The sequence below is a fragment of the Vanessa cardui genome, chromosome Z, assembly GCF_905220365.1.
Source record: "Vanessa cardui chromosome Z, ilVanCard2.1, whole genome shotgun sequence".
NCBI lineage: Eukaryota > Metazoa > Arthropoda > Insecta > Lepidoptera > Nymphalidae > Vanessa > Vanessa cardui.
In genome coordinates this window covers 9,345,637-9,365,517 of record NC_061154.1, presented here as the reverse complement: position 1 = coordinate 9,365,517, position 19,881 = coordinate 9,345,637, and the positions used below count along the sequence as shown (strand labels likewise).

At 32.5% G+C, this 19,881-nt stretch overlaps 4 protein-coding genes across 4 annotated transcripts; 3 read left to right on the top strand and 1 right to left on the bottom strand.

Moving 5' to 3' along the window:
* Positions 1-848: 848 nt before the first annotated feature.
* On the bottom strand, positions 849-2,451 carry LOC124543228 (cytochrome b-c1 complex subunit 1, mitochondrial-like). The gene has a single exon (XM_047121365.1). It carries the CDS (start codon positions 2,382-2,384, stop codon positions 978-980), a length of 1,407 nt encoding a protein of 468 aa, XP_046977321.1. The 5' UTR covers positions 2,385-2,451; the 3' UTR covers positions 849-977.
* Positions 2,452-4,916: 2,465 nt separating this feature from the next.
* Positions 4,917-6,293, top strand: LOC124543437 (cytochrome b-c1 complex subunit 1, mitochondrial-like). Its single transcript, XM_047121663.1, has one exon. It carries the CDS (start codon positions 4,917-4,919, stop codon positions 6,291-6,293), a length of 1,377 nt encoding a protein of 458 aa, XP_046977619.1.
* A 6,682-nt stretch (positions 6,294-12,975) lies between these two features.
* Positions 12,976-15,691, top strand: LOC124543260 (actin-105-like). The gene is made up of 4 exons (XM_047121420.1): positions 12,976-13,088; positions 13,497-13,727; positions 13,856-14,147; positions 14,348-15,691. The coding sequence occupies exons 1-4, from the start codon at positions 12,976-12,978 to the stop codon at positions 14,837-14,839; spliced, it is 1,128 nt and encodes a 375-aa protein (XP_046977376.1). The 3' UTR covers positions 14,840-15,691.
* Positions 15,692-17,210: 1,519 nt separating this feature from the next.
* Positions 17,211-19,434, top strand: LOC124542978 (actin-1-like). The gene is made up of 2 exons (XM_047120945.1): positions 17,211-17,657; positions 17,743-19,434. The coding sequence occupies exons 1-2, from the start codon at positions 17,311-17,313 to the stop codon at positions 18,503-18,505; spliced, it is 1,110 nt and encodes a 369-aa protein (XP_046976901.1). The 5' UTR covers positions 17,211-17,310; the 3' UTR covers positions 18,506-19,434.
* The last annotated feature ends 447 nt before the right edge of the window (positions 19,435-19,881 follow it).

The window sequence follows — 19,881 nt, the reverse complement described above, 5'->3', positions numbered from 1 at the left end:
GCCACCTAACGGATTTTGTTTGAACTAATGCAATATAACAGGAAAGCTACACTTCAGAGCGTCCGTAAAGTCCTACTTAAAAGCACACATTTGCTTGGAACCGCTAACAGATGTCGCTCAGTGAAATTATTTGTCGTGAGTATAATAGTGAAATAGTGTTGTTTATAGTATCGATAGTTCTTTTATTTACATTTTAATTTATTCAACCAAATCTAATTTATACAACATTTTATAGCAATGATTGTGCAAAAGATTTGTTTTTACAAAAGTGATCATTGAATTTACGAAAAAGTAAAAGTAACAGCCCGTAAATATCCCACTGCTAGGCTAAGGCCTTCTCTTCCATTAAGGAGAGGGTTTGGAACATATTCCGCCACGCTGTTCCAATGCGGGTTGGTAGAAAGCACACGTCATTAACCGATTATCATGAATCATACATATCCTCAGGGGTACAAAGAACATATGGCACAATATCTACCCTCTTAATTCACGAGAATGAACCCGCGTGCGTTGTTATTAAAAAAAATCCTTTTTGCTTTAAACAGCCCGTTTATTGAGAAAGGATGTAGTCACAGCAGAAACCATTAACGTCAAGCAATCTAAAATACTAAAGGACTTGTGTTGACACGCAGCGACAGGCTGCATTCATTTAGTTTTACGTTATTCCATAGCATATAGACCGGAAACATAGTTAGTAAAAACAGGTTTTTTTTTATGAAAAAGTATCGTTAAATATACATCTAGGGAAGGTACGTATGAATTGTACAAATGTACAAACTAATCTATTTTGTTAAATTCATTTAATCGAAGACAACAATTATCGAACATCACAATTGCCCAGTAAATATAAAATCACCAACTATCACAAACATCTAAAAAAAATTACACTCATGACTGGAGTTGACAGCTAAACCAACAGTGAAAACTTGTTGGGCTATAAAACAAAAGGTCCTTTTTTTAAATTCATAAAACTATTTTCATACTCGCAACCAATACATGTAACTTCTAATGCGTGGGTACGAAAGTAAATTTTCTGTGGACCCGATACCCGCGACGACCGGGCACCTATCGTAAATGTATGCATTACAAACTTTTTGCAAATCATCCGCTGTTATTTTATCAATACTATTGATTTTTTCCGAAAGGTCGATTGGACAACCAGTACGGAGAATACTAAAGCCAATATTATGACAAGCCCCAACCGCAGTTTTTAGTTGCCTGATTAATTGAGATTTCATTTCGTTTTTAGCTCTTATTAACTCGCCATCTGTTATCATATAGCATAGTCGCATCCATTCATCCTGTACCGTTAAAAGCATATTATCCACTTCTTCTTTTGATGAAATAAATTCCACACCCCAAAGTCCAACGTCCTGATAATAATAGCCGAATGCTTTGTAGGATTCGCAAAGATTGCCAGATGAAGCAATATGAGCGATGTTTATTCCATGATTAGTTCCACCCGGCTGTGATTTGTCCCAACCCCCCAATACCGACGAAGCAAGTTCCATTACTATTTTATCATTGTCTTTAAAACAAGGACCTTCCACGGCAATGGCAATATGTCCAATACCCATTGAATCGTCCCTATATACGACTTGAGAACCTGTATATCTATCAGGACCTGTTGTGATAGACTGTCGACATTTCGTCGATTCAGACTCTGTTTTGGTAAAGTAATTTTCGCCTAAGGTTAACATCATAGTGTGTTTTACTCCACCGACTGCTACTAGCACCATTCTCTCTGGTACAAACATTTTGTCTATGTAATTCGAAATGGATGACGCTTTCATATTATAAAGATTGTAACTCGGACCCATTACAGTTTGGCCTAATGGAGTACCCTGAAAGGCGGTTGAGTGCAAATAGTCATGTAAAACCTTACCAGAAGATTTGTCGTATTCTATCATTTCTTTGTATACAGTGTACTTTTGAAGTTCAATTTCAGAATCCGATAATGCATTGTTAAAGATGCAATCGAAAAAAATATCAGCGACAAGGTTTATTTCCGATGAGAGGCATTGCACGTAGTAAACGGTGCCGTCTCGAGTTGTGAAACAGCTAAATTTTGCTCCAGTCTTTGATATATCACTTTCTAAAGCTGTTTTTGGTCTTTTCTTTGTGCCTTTAAATGCAAGGTGTTCAAAGAAATGTGTTACGCCATTCAGAGTTTCATTTTCATATCTTGATCCAGCAGCTATATAAATTCCCATGCACACATTGTTGCACTGTCTTTCTTCTGTGGCAACAGTTAGACCATTAGATAGCACGCAACATTTTGTTCCCGGTAAGTCTTTTAAAAAACGTCCATAGTTGTAATTGTTACGGAAATATGTAATACACGGACTTTGAATATTTTTAAATATATTATAACATCGATTCATATCTATTTTAGATCGATTCTATATAATTAATATTGTTAATTACAATGTTGACGTTATAAGTCTACGAACAAAGACACAGACTAATGCAAAAAGTTCATGATTTTCCTACGGCCTCCTTTAAGAGATAATGGATGTCAAAAAAATTATTGACGTATATTACGACATAACTTAGATGTAGCATCGGCAAATTCAATAAAACCGATCATCGTACCGTTACCGATTAGGTCATATGATAAAAAAAATGATTACGTTTGTGTAAAGATCATATTCGCATAATAAATAAATATATCTAATTTGGGATAGCCTACTTAATTCGGGTGTGATCGGTTTTACGAAGTTTAACGATGCTACAGCTAAGTTGTGTCGTATTTATACTTAACTTAATAAGTAATTAAAAGGAATGTAAGCCATCTGATTGTAGGTGGTCATCACCGTCACATTGGTATTGAAACCAAGTTGTTTTGTGCCTGTAGTTACACTGTCTCATTCACCCTTCAAACTGGAACACAACAATATCAATTATTGCTGTTTGACCGAATAGCGTCGAGTGGTGGTCTACTCAATCGAGCTTGTAAAAAACTCACCACTGAGTACATAAAATAATGTTTACAATTTATTTATTAACAAGCAAAAAGTTAGAAAGCGATGCTTGTCATGTATCCTTATTAAATAGTATAAAACAAAGTCGCTTACTGCTCTCCGTCCATATGTATGCGTAGATCTTTAAAATTAAGCAACTGATTTTGATGCTTTTTTTTAATAGATGGAGTGATTTGAGTGGGAAGTTTTTGCATAAACAATATAGAAAAGAAACATTGATAATTATTTAAGAAGTTTCTAATGTTATGTATTCAACAAATTCTGTATTATATTTAGTATAAGTTTGCACTCGTTCAATGCCGGCGTGGGGCGCTAGTTATATAATAAAATCTGTGCTGAAACGCGGTGCATCTTTTGAAGAGATCTATGTATCATCTATCATCAGGTAATTCATTGATGAAACATGTTATGTATTTATTATGTATCTACCATTGGCTCGTCCCGGCTTCGCACTTACTTACTTAGGCACCGTTTATGTTATTAACTTTTTATTTTTAAACGCAGTACCGTATTATCTATGCTTACAATTCGAATTTGTTCAACGTTTTCTAATTTAACATGGTTTAATTTACGTTTTAGGTTATAAATATATCATATGTTAATCAAAGATAAATGTAGCTTTGCAATGGTGGAAGGATATTTGAAATCGGCTCGGTAGTTTATGAGTTTATGTTTTACAAACAATACAATTTTTTTTCCTTTTTATACTCTACCATAGTGTAAAATTCTGTTAACTGTAAAGTGAATGTATAAGTACACACTTAATTTACGATTGACAAAATAATATATACATACATACATTATATAAAATACGTTTTTCGCGAATACTTTCTGTTTCCGTCAGTATGTCAAATTTCTTCTTCTAAATGTCTCAATAGATTTTGATACTGTTTTCAAAAATTAAAGGGCGATTAACGATGATTTATGTATAGTTTTTAAGATTTTGTAAAAAATAGCCAAAGTATAACAATATTCTATCCCTAAAACTAAACACTTCGCGGCTATACTGTTCAAATAGGAAATATATCAAAACAATGTACGTATGGTATGTTAACTATGTACAAAACTAACTAGAAAAAATTAAAAGACTATAGTTTATTTGACAAGCCATTTTACTTGGTGGTAGGGCTTTGTGCAAGACATTATTTTATACTATACAAACTAAGAAAATGATAAACGTTTTAAAATGAATAAATATACGTACATGATATTGTTTTGCAAAGCGCACTTTTCATTTTCTTTATGACCTCGAGGCATCCGCGTAAAACCGGAGCCGGTTCATGCTTAATATAAACATATTATTAAAATCGTACGATGTTATTGACTCAGTCATTCTCGCTATGGAAAATTAGATCTACAATTGTGGTTTTACTAATGATTAATACGAATCATTAGTCAAATCAATAAGCCTCACCATTATATATAAATTAGCTTTTATACAAATTTAGTTATTGAAATGTTAGTTTCGTTAATGTAAATAACTGTGAATTTCACGTTAAACATTGGCAAAACCTTATTTGTCTAATTTCGAAGAATTTTCAATGTATTAGTAGATCGTTAATAGTTAATAAATGTTTTGCACGTAGTGCTTATTAGGTACTATTTTATCAAAACATTTTCTTATATTACGTAAGCGAAATGTCATAAATAAGTTTATAATTTTTAAAATAAATATTTTGTATCAATATAATTCAATACCCGTATATAAAATTTATATTTATAGAATAACAACAAATTAATTTCCCTAAAAATATTTTCAAGGAGTACGTATATATGTATGTATTTCAAATAGTACAAACGTGCAAAGAGAATAGAATCACTACATGTCACATAATTGTTTGACGTTATGAAATAATATGTTATCTAATAAGTACACACAAAACAAAACTTTTGTTTTGTGTTTAATTTGAAAACATATAGTAATCGTCGATAATGTTTAAATTTTTATTTAAACCATCTATTAATAGGAGTGAAAATATTCGTAAATTTTTTACTTCTTATAAATTATTGTCAGGTTCAAAAATCTGCGTGGAACAACTGAAAAACGGTGTAACAGTGGTCACTGAAGAACAATGTTCTCCTATAACGTGCTTATCACTAATTGTTGAAACGGGTCCTAGTTTTGAAAACAGCTGTAATAATGGCATTTCTAACTTCATTGAACATTTAGCCTTGTCAAAAAATGACGTACAGGAGTCTTGCTACAATAAATGCATAAAAGTTGATTCTGTCACCACTAGAGAATTCCAAAGATTTTCGGCCGTATGTCCGGATATACACGTTTCGGAAAGTATTGAAATATTGACAAAATTTGTCTGTGATCGTGAATGGGACAATGAAGACATAGAATTGCAAAAAAATAAAATATATCAAGAAGCAATTGATTACGATAACAATCCAAAATTATTAGTGTTCGATTATTTACATCAAACGGCATTCCAGGGAACGCCTTTAGGACAGAGCGTAATAGGTCCAACCACTAACATAGCGAGATTCGATAAAAATCTTATTTGCAATTTCATGCAGGAAAATTATCAGCCACATCGAATTATTCTCGTTTCGTCAGGGGACGAATCACATTACTCGATTGTTGACAGAGCAAATTCAACTTTGGGTTACATGAGACCCGATGAATGCAAAAGTTTCAACGCTAGCCCTCAGCGTTACACTGGCTCAGAGGTTATTTACCGTGACGATTCAATGCCTTACGCTCATGTAGCTTTAGCTGTTGAAGTCCCGGGATTTAATAGTCCGGAATATTTACCACTTTATGTAGCAAGCTGTCTGATAGGATCGTGGGATAGAACACAAGGTGGAACAAACAGACATGGCTCTCCCCTAGCACGCGCTGCATCAACTTCAAGACTTTGCGAGTATTTTAAGGCATTTTACATACCTTATCGAGATGTTGGATTGTGGGGAGTTTATTTCATTGGAAATGCAATGTGTTTAGATGACATGGTAGCGAATATACAAGATCAGTGGATGCATATGTGTATAACAACGCAATATACTGATATCGAAAAAGCAATAAATACGGCTAAATTAAAATTAGCGAAGAGAGTTGATGGAGTTATAAATTCCTGCTATAACATAGGTTTACAAGTTTTGTATTCATCGGAGCGAAAATCATTTACGGATTTTATGAACATTTATGATCGAGTATCGGATATAAAGGAGGATACTGTTAAAAAAGTTTGTTTAAAGTATTTATATGACAAATGTCCAGTAGTTGCAGCAGTTGGTCCTACAGAGGCTTTGCCTCATTACAACAGGATCAGATCTGGTATGTATTGGCTGAGACTTTAACATATTAGTTCATGTAATTTTATGTTAACATTTTAATTATTAAATAAAATATGTTCAAATTGTATTTTAATTGTCGTAGTAATTTTAATTATGCACTTGTAATTCGTTGGTTGTTGAATGCTATGGATTATTCTAGCTGTATTTACTACTTTACATACATAAGTGCTGTAAATTATCCGATTAGGTCACCTTGAGTCTGCGTTTCCAAAGCACGAGACGTGACTTGAATTAGAGTTTAACAGCATATGGTCTTGGAATCGACTAATTTGTGAATTGTTTAATCGCCCTGTTATATCGTAGAATAAATTAATTCCAACATGAGGTTTGGTTTGGTTTTGATTCAGGCGATTAGGTTACTTTTTGAGAATTACAGGATACTGATTTCCTTATAAATTATGCTTGTAATAATTTGAAGTATTTAACACTATAACAAATAATAAGGATACTAAATTATTATTCCAACTCTATATATTTTAGTTTATTATGGTTGGTCAATATACAATATTAATATGTTAGAGAGTTTTAATAAGTGATATTAACTGTAATAATTACTAGCCGTTCTTGTTGTTTGGTTGGTAAAGCAATCCAAAAGTAAGCTTAGACGTAACTATTTACAGCTAAAATAGTTAATTAAATGACAAATGACAAAAGGTACAGCCTCTTCTAAATTTCTCGTCTGCTTGATGAGGGAACACAGAAAAAAATAACAATTAAAATTTATTAACCTCATGTGTCTAAATATGATATATGAGGTTTTATTTGATGAATGACAAAAATCCATTCCTAATCCCTACTTGAATTATTTTAAGAAAAATATTATTATTAAACGCCTTTTTAAATATGTAATGACGAGCATTGGTGAGGTCACGTTCTTTTTTATCGAAACTTTCCATAGTAACAGTAAGTTAAACCGACTTCTTCAAAATAATTGCCTTATTTAGATAATACTGACAATAGAGAGCGCTGTCCTGTTCGGCTACTTGTGACCGAAGCTCGAAGACGACAATCACTCATGTATATAACTAAAAGAGAATGGGACAATCTTATGATTTTATTTATAATTACCCTACTGTGTATATGCGCCGTATTTATTCATAATAATTATAATTTAACGCAACTAATTTTAATATTGATAGAATAATTAGACACTAATAAATATAGTAATCAGTTAATGATATTATGATTTTTGAAACATAATTGAAATGATTTCTAACACATCAACATAATAAATAATGCTGTTTCGCTGATATAAATTATTTTAAACACGAGTTTAATACTAATAATATAAGGTATGGCTCGTGCTTAAAATGTGGATAGAAGTGTGCATATCTAAGTTCGAAATTGACGTATCACACTTTTAAAACTTTCATCACTAAGAGGATGACCAGTAGGTGCTTTCCTTATTTCCAACATTGAGATAGAAAAAATTGTATACACTCTTGAAAACTTACATTTTAATATTAAAACTTAAAAATAGGAAAATATTTTGTGGACTCTACACATTATTATATTGTTTTTATATAAAACGCTATATAGAGGAATTCCGTATTTAAAGTTGAAAAAATATCGAACTTCGATCCTATTCACCTAGGAAGATGAAAGAGTAAGCGAAAAGTTACAATTGTCTTAAATAATAATATACAAGTAGCAGTGCTTATAACAACAACAACAGCCTGTAAATTCCCACTGCTGGGCTCTCCCTTTGAGGAGAAGGTTTGGAACATATTCCACCACGCTGTTCCAATGCGGGTTGGTGGAATGCACATGTGGCAGAATTTCTATGAAATTTGTCACATGCAGGTTTCCTTCACCGCTGAGCACGAGATGAATTATAAAGACAAATTAAGCACGTGAATCAGCGGTGCTTGTCTGGGTTTGAACCCGCAATCATCGGTTAAGATGCACGCGTTCTAACCACTCGGCCATCTCGAGTAGCTTATAGCAGTGCTTATAGCAAATCACAATCTATGTAAATCAGAGTTTTGTTTTACTCTTCTCTTTCAAACAGAATAGGCTATACGAAGTTGGTTCTTAAAGATTAACACTGTTTTGTTGAAACATGCATTATCCTCCTAATGGAAACGACGGCGGTTTCGACGGAGACTAGCTAACTATGTACGGATACTAAAATACACAGTGTAATATATGCTTGAATTCCGATGACGCGGATTTTTGTAACGAGCGAAGAATGATTGGCAAAAGCGACAACGACTTTACCTGTTTTATGAGGCTCGGGACTGAAACACACTTCCTAACTGATGCTGCTCAGAATTTATTAGTAAATAAATCCAATTATATTTATTACGCCAATTTGGGACTTGTCTGTATTCGTATGAGACATTTTCGACAGATGTTTTCTGTTACGATCAAGGACGAGATTTAATAATATATAGATAATTAGCTTGTAGCCCACCGCTTTGGTCGCGTATTTTTATCACTTTCCCAAAAATAAAATCTCATGTTTTTAACTACAAAAATGACATACTTCCATACAAACGTTTAATCCTTATTTCACTCTTTTAGGGATAGAATATCTAAAACGCCGAAAATGTATCGATTTATTTTTAATCAGTATTCCAAAAATAAAATTACACGTCTCTAACTTAAAAAAAATTACAAACTACCGTACAAACTTTCAACGCTTATTTTATCCCTTTAGGGATTGAATATCCAAAAACGCTGAAATAGGTGTCGATTTATTTTTAATCATTATTAGTTATTGTTATATTTGGAGTCGGTGTAAAATTAAAAAGAGATACAGACGAAATAATAAAATTACACCTTTTTGAAGTCGGTTGAAAATGATGGACTTCCATACAAACGTTTAACCGCTATTTCACCGCCTTAAAGGTAGAATTTTCAAAACTCCTTAGTGGGTGCCTAGTGCCTACTCAATAAATCTATCCTACTCAAATTTTAAGGCCCAAACTTTAATAGTTAACGCTCGGTGATGAATCAGTCAATCAGGACTTGTTATTTTATATATATATAAACACATACAAATCCAATGTTGTACATTGAACTTCTTTTTTTTAGGTTAGAGTTTACGCGTATCAAACCTTAAGCATACTTGGCTCTTTCGAGTCCATTTTTTTTCACTTCGAATGCTGTTGTCTTTTAAGCACTACTGACATACTGGAATTTGGGTCAAATTTTAGTCTTGCGCCATACATATTTTATATGATTTAAGACATAACTTTGTACAAGACTTTGTCGACTTCTTTCTTTCTTTATGAAATATGTAAATTTTGAAATATAAGTTCAGAGCACAATGACTTATGTGGTGATCGACGTTCAAAACTTTATTTCTTCATAATCGTATAGAATTTTTACTTTTCAAGTATTACAACAACGGTACCGGGTTATTAGTATAAATATTATTTATTTGATGATTTGTGCAAGCTCATATGGGTAGGTACCCCCAACTCTTCATTTTCTATCGCCACACAGCAATACAAGGTATTACTTACTGTATTCCATTTTGAAGAGTGAATGAGCAAAATAGCAAGGGTCATTACACTAAGTTACCAAAGCTAATGTGTGGGGAGGCATTAGTGATGTAAGGTATGTTTAACTCCTCTTACTGTGCCAATATTAATGGGAGGTAAAGTCCACTCATCATCCGTTATTATACATGCTTACCTTCATTATTTAATTCAAATAATATGTAATAATTAATATTTTTCCAAACGTTTATATTAGTTTTAGTCGAAAGGTTACCTGCTTTTGTTTTTAAACACAAGAATTAATTTAAGTGAAACTGGCAAGTCGATTATTATTTAAAGCGATTCACTACTGTTTTAGAAAAGAAGCTATTTCGTCTTAAAAACTGTCTCTCTATAAAGTTCTCGCAAAAGATTCCAGCTTTATTAGGTTTTCTTAGAGACTTTATTTACTTGTATCATGTGTGGTTGAAATTCAATTGCGTTTTTATAAAGTTTGACTACATAGGCAGTAAGTACCTTTCGAATGACATAATTTTTATTTTAAAATAAATTCTAAAAATCATGGTGAGAATGAGATGGCCCAGGTTAGAACGCGTACATCTTAATCGATGATTGCAGGTTCAATCCCAGGCAAGCACCACTATATATGTGCTTAATTTGTGTTTATAATTCATCTCGTGCTCGCCGGTGAAGGAAAACATCGTGAGGAAACCTGTATCTAATTTCGTCGAAATTCTGCCACATGTGCATTCCACCAACCCGCATTGGAACAGTGTGGTGGAATATGTTCCAAACCCTCTCCTTAAATGGAAGAGGAGGCCTTATCCCAGAAGTGGGAAATTTACAGGTTACTTTTAAATGCTAAAAATCATTTTGATAGTAATAAAAACCATTTTATGTTATTTTTGTTTCGACTGATATCAGATAACCTTTTATGGTTTAAGTACTGTGGTCTTCACTAGGTAATTAACGAATGGATCTTCGATTATTCACATGAAAGGTTGTGACCAAAATTCGGCTTATGATCTCGATATCCAGGCTAATATCGGAAAATAAATTTAATGGATTTCCATTACAGAATATAGGTATGCCTTTATTCGTTTATGAACGGATAATTGGCATCACAAAATATATTCGATAAATAAAATATTTTTAGATCATTAAAGTTGGAAATTGAAAATATATTCTATAAGATCAGAATCCACATATCTGTGTTTTGTATTAAACTGGCTGTGCCCGCGATCACTCCTTATTATATCAGTTATCTGTCAGTTAAAGTTCCGTCAAAATCGGTCCAGCCATTCCAGAGATTACCCGGAACAAACAGACAGACAGACAGATAAAAAATGTAAAAAGTATTATTTTGCATATACCATCATACAAAAGCATTGAGTAAAAAAGGGCTATTTTAATATTACAAACAGACACTCCAGTTTTATTGTGCGTATAAAAGATATCTATTTCTTATAACCACAATTTCAGTATTATCTAAAATGCGTTGGTATAAAAATGAGGCGTTTTGTTGGGATGATATAATTCTTTTATATGTTTTCTTCAAACTGGAGCCTGTAATAGAGATTGTCCATAGTGAATATGATGTTATTCTCTAACTCAAAACGCTTTTAGATTCTGCTCGTAAAGAGAGGTCCACCAAACACATTTCAACGATCTAATAAAGATAAAACAAAGTTCTGACGCGAACTTTCGGCTCACTCTGCGTAAAGTTTATAGATGCTACTTTAATATTTGTAGATCAGTAGCGCTAACCGTCACGAATTCGCACTCAGCTGGTTAAACAAATATGTTCATATATTATCATCGCGACTTTTTTATACCAAAATGTTATGTGATCATATATGTAACATGGAATGTTTAATGAATGACACCAACAAGGATAATAGAACACAGACAAAAGCTGAGTGTGTAGAACGGCCCTAGTAGTGTGTACACCGGTTTGCATGGGCATGCTACTCCGGGTTCGACTCCCAGACGAACCTATGTAGAAAAATGTTCATTAATTTTCTATGTTGTACCCACACAACCAGTTTGAGGTACCGTTGTTACTTTATTATTTTCCATAATACAAGTGCTTTAGCTACTTACATTGGGATCAGATTAATGCATGTGATGTTGTCCAATAATTATTTATTTATTATACATGAAGTAGCAAAATATGAGTTACGTTTTTTTTTATTGGTAAAAACACAAGTAATATGATACAATCACATAAAAGTTAAATTTATCTATTAATATCGAAATGTTTTTTTATTTTTTAAAGAGTTCAGACTCGAACTAGGCAACTAACTTTAATATTTGTTTCTATTTAATTAATCATTGAAATAATTACTATTATTTATGTATAAAACAAAGTTGCCTTTATATATTTGAATATTTAAAATATATGAATTACTATATTATTTTCTTCGATTACTTACTTGTCTATACATATTCATCATATTCGTATGTATCACAATTAATATTTACCTTAATGTGTTAGCAGTAGAATAAGATTTATTTTTAGAGTATGTACATCGCAATAACACAATATTCGTTTAAAAATCAAAACTAGTTTATTTGAAATTTAATATAACATCACGAAATATTTTTATACTTTTAAAAACTACATACTTCTTTTGAAATACGTACAGCTGAGAAAATAAAGGTAATATAGTAGGTACTTTTTCCTTCCGTTACATGCAAAGCGGTTTAATTTTTAATGGATTTCAGTTGGATAATCGTCGAAGCGTCCAACAAGGCTAAATAATCCCTCAGGCAACGATGAGGGATTTTTTATCTTACTAACATCGATTTTGATCCCCACATGAACATTTACCGACATTTTTGTAAAACGGCACACGTCGAACAAATTGTCCGGTCCGAGAAATTGAACTTTTAAATCAAATACGGGTGAAAAATTGTTTTACGAATTTTATTTTTAAATTTCGAATGCATTCGAAATATACGTATGAACTTCGCGTTTTCTTAAGACTTACAATTTTTTTTTTTAATTTTACTGTAACGGTTATTTAACACTTCATATTAGATTCAGTGAAGGTTAGTTAAGGTCATTCAATTAGTCTAAAATTAATTTAGCCTGATTATTTAAAACATTAACACATTTAATGGATTACAAATAAATCTATTAAGCTTCGCTTATAATTCAACTAGGCTATGCATATGTTAATAATTTTATTATAACCCAATTTAATTTAAGTTGTCTTTCAAAGTATTATAAAATGCCGTCTCACGAAACTGTATCGGTGGTTCTCGATACAGGGTCTTCGTCTACTAAAGCTGGATTTGCTGGAGAATCATTTCCTCGATGTATAACACCAACAACGGTTGGAAGGTTATATTATTAATGATCATATAAACAATTTTGATTTGATTTATAATACTATCTCCTGATGGTATGACTTTGTGCCAGGCCCCTGGGTAGGTACATACTCAACATATATTTTGCCGCCTAAAGGCAATAACCGGAATATAACATACCGGTTTAAAAAGGTGAGTCTGTCAATGTAACTAACAAGGGACATAACATCTTTGTTTCCAAGGTTGATGGCATGTGGCAGTGTGTGTGTGTTTTGAGGGATGATTAATATTTTTTACGGTACCAATGCCTACGGTTCGTGGTGACAGATCAACAACAGGGGGCTAATTTGTCAATACGCCTCCTTATGTATATAAAGTATTTTTTTCATTCACAAACGTACAATCACTGAAGGTATCTAATGTCATTCTATTATATCGTTAGGTTCCGACAACACGGTCTTATTGATGGAACCCCCGATGTATACTTTGGCACCGACGCGATAAAGAAGAGAGGGATATCAAAATTGACATGGCCTGTCAAAGATGGCATGATAGACAACTGGGATGAAATGGAGAAACTGTGGCATCACATATTCTACAGAGAACTTCATGTTGCTCCAGAGGAATCTCAGATAATGATTGCAATTCATCCACTTACTTCAAGAGAAGACAAGTAAACATTTAACTCTGTACAATATTATGCCCATTAAAATAATTACTAGTATTTTTTTTATTAATAACAAAACTTTGTACAACAAACTGCAAAACCGATTTGTTAATATATATCCTTTTTTATTATAGAAAAAGAATGGCAGAAATACTTTTCGAGTCATTTACGATTCACGATTTGTTCTTGGCAGTATCTACTTCATTAGTATTACATGCCAGCGGTAGAACTTCGGGAGTTGTCTGGGAAAACGGTCACTCATGCTCATATGCTTCGCCAGTTTTCGAAGGATTTCCTTTAAAACATGCAACTGTTTGTTCTAAAATAAATGGAAACGTTTTGACAGACCGTCTTCAGAACCTCCTTGGTCAGATCGGATATTCATTTACAACTCCAATTGAGAGAGACATATTGGAAAAAATGAAGGTATCTTATTAGAATATTTAATGCATAAAAAAAGTTTGTTATGCTTTCACGCCTTAATTGCTCAACTGATAATTATGAAATTTTGTATTGTATATGAAAAGGCAGAGAATACCTAACGCCTAACTCCTGTCACGCCACAAACAAACATGCGAGAAAATTATCTACTATAAAATTTAGTATATATAGTTTTTATTTTCCAGAGTGGATTATGTTATGTAGCAACTGATTATAATAAAGCATCAACCACCTCAAAAATTTCCAAAGAAAGTGTCCCTTACTATCTTCCGGATGGTCAGCACGTATTGATTGGTTCCGAAGCGTTTGATTGCCCTGAATTACTTTTTCAGCCAAATTTACAAGGATTCGATTGTCCTAATGTAACGGATGTTATTTGCTCAAGTATTTACAAGTGTGATATGGAGTATAAATCTCTTTTCTTCGATAATATAGTACTATCAGGTGGATCGAGTATGTTCAAAGGATTCTCAGAACGTTTGACAGTCGAATTGTCTAGAAGAGTAATAGATTTGCCAGGTGTTAAGGCGAATGTCGTTGCAATGCCTTCCAGGAACTTAGGAGTCTGGATTGGCGGATCTATTTTAGCATCACTCGAATCTTCCAAAGGCTTTTGGATGACAAGAGATGAATATGAGGATGGGGGAGCGGAAAGAGTTCTTTATAAATTTTATTAATAAATTTAACAAAATTTATTTAATCGTATTATATTATTTAAAAAGTCTAGTAGGTTCATATAGATAATATACATGTTTAAAAAAAAGTAAAAATGGAAACATAGCAATGTTACCCAGTATAATTTATGATAAGGCCATAAAAGTTGTCGATAATTCGAGAGCTCGAATCTTCAAAAATAATACGCCTAAATTAAATTTGAATATTTTTTTTTGAAAGAAATAAAGTAGTTTGTTGTAAAGTACCAGCGAAATGTGAATACAATATTATAATTTGGCGGTAGGTTTTTGATAAAGCCAATATAGGTAAGTTGCATCAAATATTCTGCCGGTACACTAAACATTTTTCAGTTCTCGTTCAGTTTGAATGGAGAGAGAGTTTACGCTGTATATACAGGCGCAAGTATCCTATATTCCAAGGTTGGTTGCGCATTGGCGAATGGATGGTTAATATTTCCTCTAGCACCAATGTTTAAGAGCAGCGGTGGCTATTTCCATCTGTCAGTCTTCCAGTAAATAGTCAGTCTGCCTACCTATTTCAATAAACATGAGACTTTTCTTTCTTTAATTTGAAGATAATGTTATCCTAGTTCTATATATTCAGCGAGGGAAGCGAACCCGTAACACCCGAGAGTATTTATAGTGCTATTGTTTTTTTTCCGACTGCGCCAGTTTCACTTCCCCAGCTCTCGGTTTCACCATCCCTTACAAAGGGAAGAGTCCCTTTGTATGTTGTACATACGTATTCGTGTCATATTAATACTATATCTATCTATGTGTGTGTGTTTATTAAGGTGGCTTCACGTACTGAAATATTTTTTTTATGTATTCATTATAAAAGGAGGTACGTCTACGTCTCAGTATGATGATGATTTTTATTAAATAGTTAAGTTAAAAAAAATAACGTAGCTACTTTAATGTATTTCATGTTTTGCATTATTTTATTTGTATTACGAAAAATATATTATATTATTGTAAAAATAGTTAATGAATAAATTATTAATTCGTGGTTTAACTTAACCAAAAAAATTATAAAAAACTTTGGGTATGAATCTTACTTTCATTGTCCGTAAATAAAAATTGCAGTTACAAAAATTAACTGCTTCAAAGTCGGATAGTAAATTATAATTTATGAAATTTGTATGTTTGAAACAATTCTACAAATTAGAAACAAATAAAATATATCATAATAAAGAATAACAGATACACAGGCAGACATATACAGTTACTATCGCACTTATAATGATATGATAAGAGTAAAATATTATAATTAAATTAAAAAAAAAAACTGCCATAAATTAGAAAAATCTTATATATTGAGATCCTAGTATCATATCGAGTTAAAACTTTCTATAAAGTTGTTATACTGAGCGGTAGCACTTTGGTGAATGTTTCTGACATCAGGTAAGAAAGTAGTATCGGCTAATTGATTTTAAAGATACATTATTATTTTCACAATGTAATGCATAAGTAATGTGATCTATATTTTTACATTTATTTGTGTCTAAGAACCATATATGTTATAATTCACTTTGTATCTTAGGTATACCTGTAATATTGACAACCAAATTTTGCAGATACGTTCATATAGATACGAGTACTATAATTATTGAACTGAATATCGTGTAGCATATTCTGACAATTCATGCTCGTATTCTTCGGCGAGTTTCGAGTTCCTTCTCACATAATACCACAGGTCACATTGTCGATCGCCTCTCCTCTTTAATTCATGTTAGCTAAATAAGCACCTACTTCAATCAAACCTGTGATTCGTAATTGACAACAAATATTGTGCTCTAAGTATATACATAAAACATTAAAAGCAAAAGTTGTAAAAAAATATTTGAGCGCGATAATTAACAAAATGAATATTTAGAAAAGGTTTATTGAATTAAGACACTGCTCAGAAAAATTGGGCCAATTGAGAGTTCTTGTCACCTAAAAGGTCTGCTAATCTAATTTCTTATAATTGTTTCACTTTTTATTTAGGATGTTATATGGCGTCCACAGGCGCAAAATATTGTCTTTATAATAAATATTATTTAATCTTCGTTAAAATTCCTTGTTTTGAAGTTATTAGTGAACGGTGAGAAAGACCGGAAATTAAGAGATTATTGTACCCTTTATCTAGCACAAGTAGAAAATTGGTACAGCATGTAATATTGTCTTGTTACATGGAAATTAAAAAAATTGAAGCGATTTCCAGTTTTACCCTGAAGCAATTATCTCGCGTTCATCTAAAATTTTGAAAGATTATGGATTCAAATTAGTGGTATCTTGTCATCTTAGACAAAGGTAAGGAATTTGAATGACACACATAGACCTATTGGGATTTTTTTTTAAATAAATGAGCAACAATTGTTTACGTCAAACTTCATTTCTGACATTAGGAAACTTATCATTCTTAATGTAACAACATACGATTAATACATTATAAAGTAACAGATGTTGAGAAAATAAAGTATATTATAAATATGTCCTTCGAAAAACCTGCAGTTGTAATTGATAATGGTAGCTATAGTATTAAAGCTGGGTTCGCGTGCGACAATCATCCTGTTGCGATTTTTAGAACGTTAATTGGAAGACCGAATTACTTACATGGGAGTTACGGACGACAATATTACGATGTGGCCGTTGGAGATGACGCAATAGCAAGAGTTGAAGATTTGGAGCTAAGTCATCCGGTGGTAAATGGTAGGATAGAACATTGGGATAATATGGAACGAATTTGGCACCACACTTTCTACAGAGAGTTGAAGGTCGCACCAGAAGATCGTGCCGTCATCTTGGCTTGCGGATTAACTGCAACTATAGAGGAAAAGTATGATAGAGACACATTAAATTAAAAGTTTAAATTAAATAAGAATATATGTCCTAATAATTTATTGTGTTTTGAAAAATTTCAGAATTAAATGCTGTGAAGTATTCTTTGAAACACTTAACAATCCAGCCGTGTGCATTCAGTCACAGAGCGTGCTAGCGATGTATGGTTCTGGAACTACTACTGGTATATGCGTCGATATCGGGTACGATACTACGGATATCATACCCGTGTATGAAGGAGGAATGACAAAGTATGCTCATATGTGTACAAATCTAGCAGGCTCACAAATTTCAGACTACTTAAAGAAGTGCCTGGCTGATCGTAATCTTCTACAAGAAATCAAATCACCTCATCATATTGAAGATATAAAAACAAGAACCTTATATGTTACACCAGATGGCGCTATGTCAAGAAATGACTATAAACGGAATTATAAATTATCTAGTGATGATGTAATAGACGTAAGTAATGAAGCATTTATGGCAGCAGAATTGATATTTCAACCAGATTTGGTTAAAGGAGAGAAAACTAATATTATACCACTACACGAGGCTATAGTTACTGCTTCATTAAAATGTGATCCGGAAATAAGAATGGAAATGTATGATGCTATTGTACCTTGTGGAGGTATGGCAGCGATACCTGGATTTAATGATAGGTTACAAGTTGAATTGGAGCGTTGTATTACTAGTCCTTTTACAATAATTTCATCACCTGAGCCATATGCTGTATCTTGGTTGGGTGGAGCTACGTTTGCAGGACTTCCTGATACTGGAAAAATTTGGGTGCAAAAAAAGCAATTTGAAGATTACGGTGAAAGAATCGTTAGGAATAGGTTTTTGTAACTGTGTGTTTTTTTAATTATTCTGGTAACGAAGTTTATTTATTCATGCTACTTTTCTTAATGTGTACATAAGTTAAATAAAAAATACTATAAAAGTAATTTCGATAGTGTATAATCAACCAAGATAGAAAACGATATTTTTAACAGTATGTTAGGGACCACATTCTTGCGATAATTTACAACTTCTTTTCAAATATTTAAATTATATTCAATCTTGTTCTGATATCTTTTGACTTTCTGACAAAAGATATCCCTTAAAAATAAATTCCAATACAGAATTAGATCTTACATTTTTCGAATTATATGCTTTTCCAATCGAGATTAAGAGGTGCTCAAGTCTCTTTTAAACTAATATGCGATTTATAAATATCCGACGAAATATTACGTACTTAGTGTCAGATATTCGCCATTTAAATAAATAAACTTTTCCAATTTTATATTTTCAAAAATTATCACATTCTTATAACATGCAGGCTATTTATACGAAGTTTTCGCGTATCAATTATAATTTTGGCAACATTTGCTTGGAAAGCACTACGACCGATAAATTTGTTTCCGTCTACGCTGACATAATAAACTATATGATATGTGAAAACAAATGCAACTTAGCTTTGGTTTCATAATATGAAAGTTCCATATGAATAAGATAAGTTTTTTTGTGGATCCCGAAAAAGTAGAAACTAAAAGTTCACTATCGTTAATCTTTCGCTTTGCTTAGAGGTTAGAGCAGTGTGTATAATTCGAAAAATATAGTTTCGTCCTTTTTTCTGACCAACCTGCCTTATCTACGTGCTTTGGTTAATACCACTTTACCTGTTGCCAAGGTGTTGTATAGCCGGCATCGATGGGTGCACGCAATGAAATGTCCTTTACGAATTTCGTGAATTTATATAGGATCGGTAAATTACACGATTCACTAATATTACTACGACTATACATTGCTCATTTTTGGAGGCTAAGATGAAAAATATTTGTAAAATTTTGATTCTATTTATAAATACGTATTTGGCAACTGGTAATGCTTAATTTCTATTTAATAAATAGAATTGTATATCTTTTAGTAAACAGCGGTTATTACCGAAATACTAATTGTTGCAACTTTTATCAGATTTAAAGATGAAGTTGTTGGTTTTTGGTACTCGTATATTAGGTGGTTTGTACTTACACGTCAACGATTTAAAATTTTCCGAACTGAAATGTATAATCAGGTTTAAACGGTGTTTATGGTATTAACATCGATCCTTCCGTTGCTTTGAAGTCCGATATTATAGTAGCTTTTATTAGATTGAGCGATAAAACGCGGTACTTATAGTGTGAATCGTTAAATAGCTTCCGCTTTTTGTTTGTTCTCAGCCAATGACTCTATATTTTTTTATT

What these genes read in the sequence shown, in the direction of transcription:
- LOC124542978 (XM_047120945.1), top strand. Translation starts at nt 17,311, where the DNA reads ATGTCCTTCGAAAAACCTGCAGTTGTAATTGATAATGGTAGCTATAGT. An exon ending in ACTGCAACTATAGAGGAAAA is followed by an intron (nt 17,658 to 17,742) that starts GTATGATAGAGA and finishes GAAAAATTTCAG; the next exon opens with AATTAAATGCTGTGAAGTAT.
- LOC124543260 (XM_047121420.1), top strand. Translation starts at nt 12,976, where the DNA reads ATGCCGTCTCACGAAACTGTATCGGTGGTTCTCGATACAGGGTCTTCG. An exon ending in ACACCAACAACGGTTGGAAG is followed by an intron (nt 13,089 to 13,496) that starts GTTATATTATTA and finishes TTATATCGTTAG; the next exon opens with GTTCCGACAACACGGTCTTA. An exon ending in CTTACTTCAAGAGAAGACAA is followed by an intron (nt 13,728 to 13,855) that starts GTAAACATTTAA and finishes TTTTTATTATAG; the next exon opens with AAAAAGAATGGCAGAAATAC.
- LOC124543228 (XM_047121365.1), bottom strand. Translation starts at nt 2,384, where the DNA reads ATGAATCGATGTTATAATATATTTAAAAATATTCAAAGTCCGTGTATT.
- LOC124543437 (XM_047121663.1), top strand. Translation starts at nt 4,917, where the DNA reads ATGTTTAAATTTTTATTTAAACCATCTATTAATAGGAGTGAAAATATT.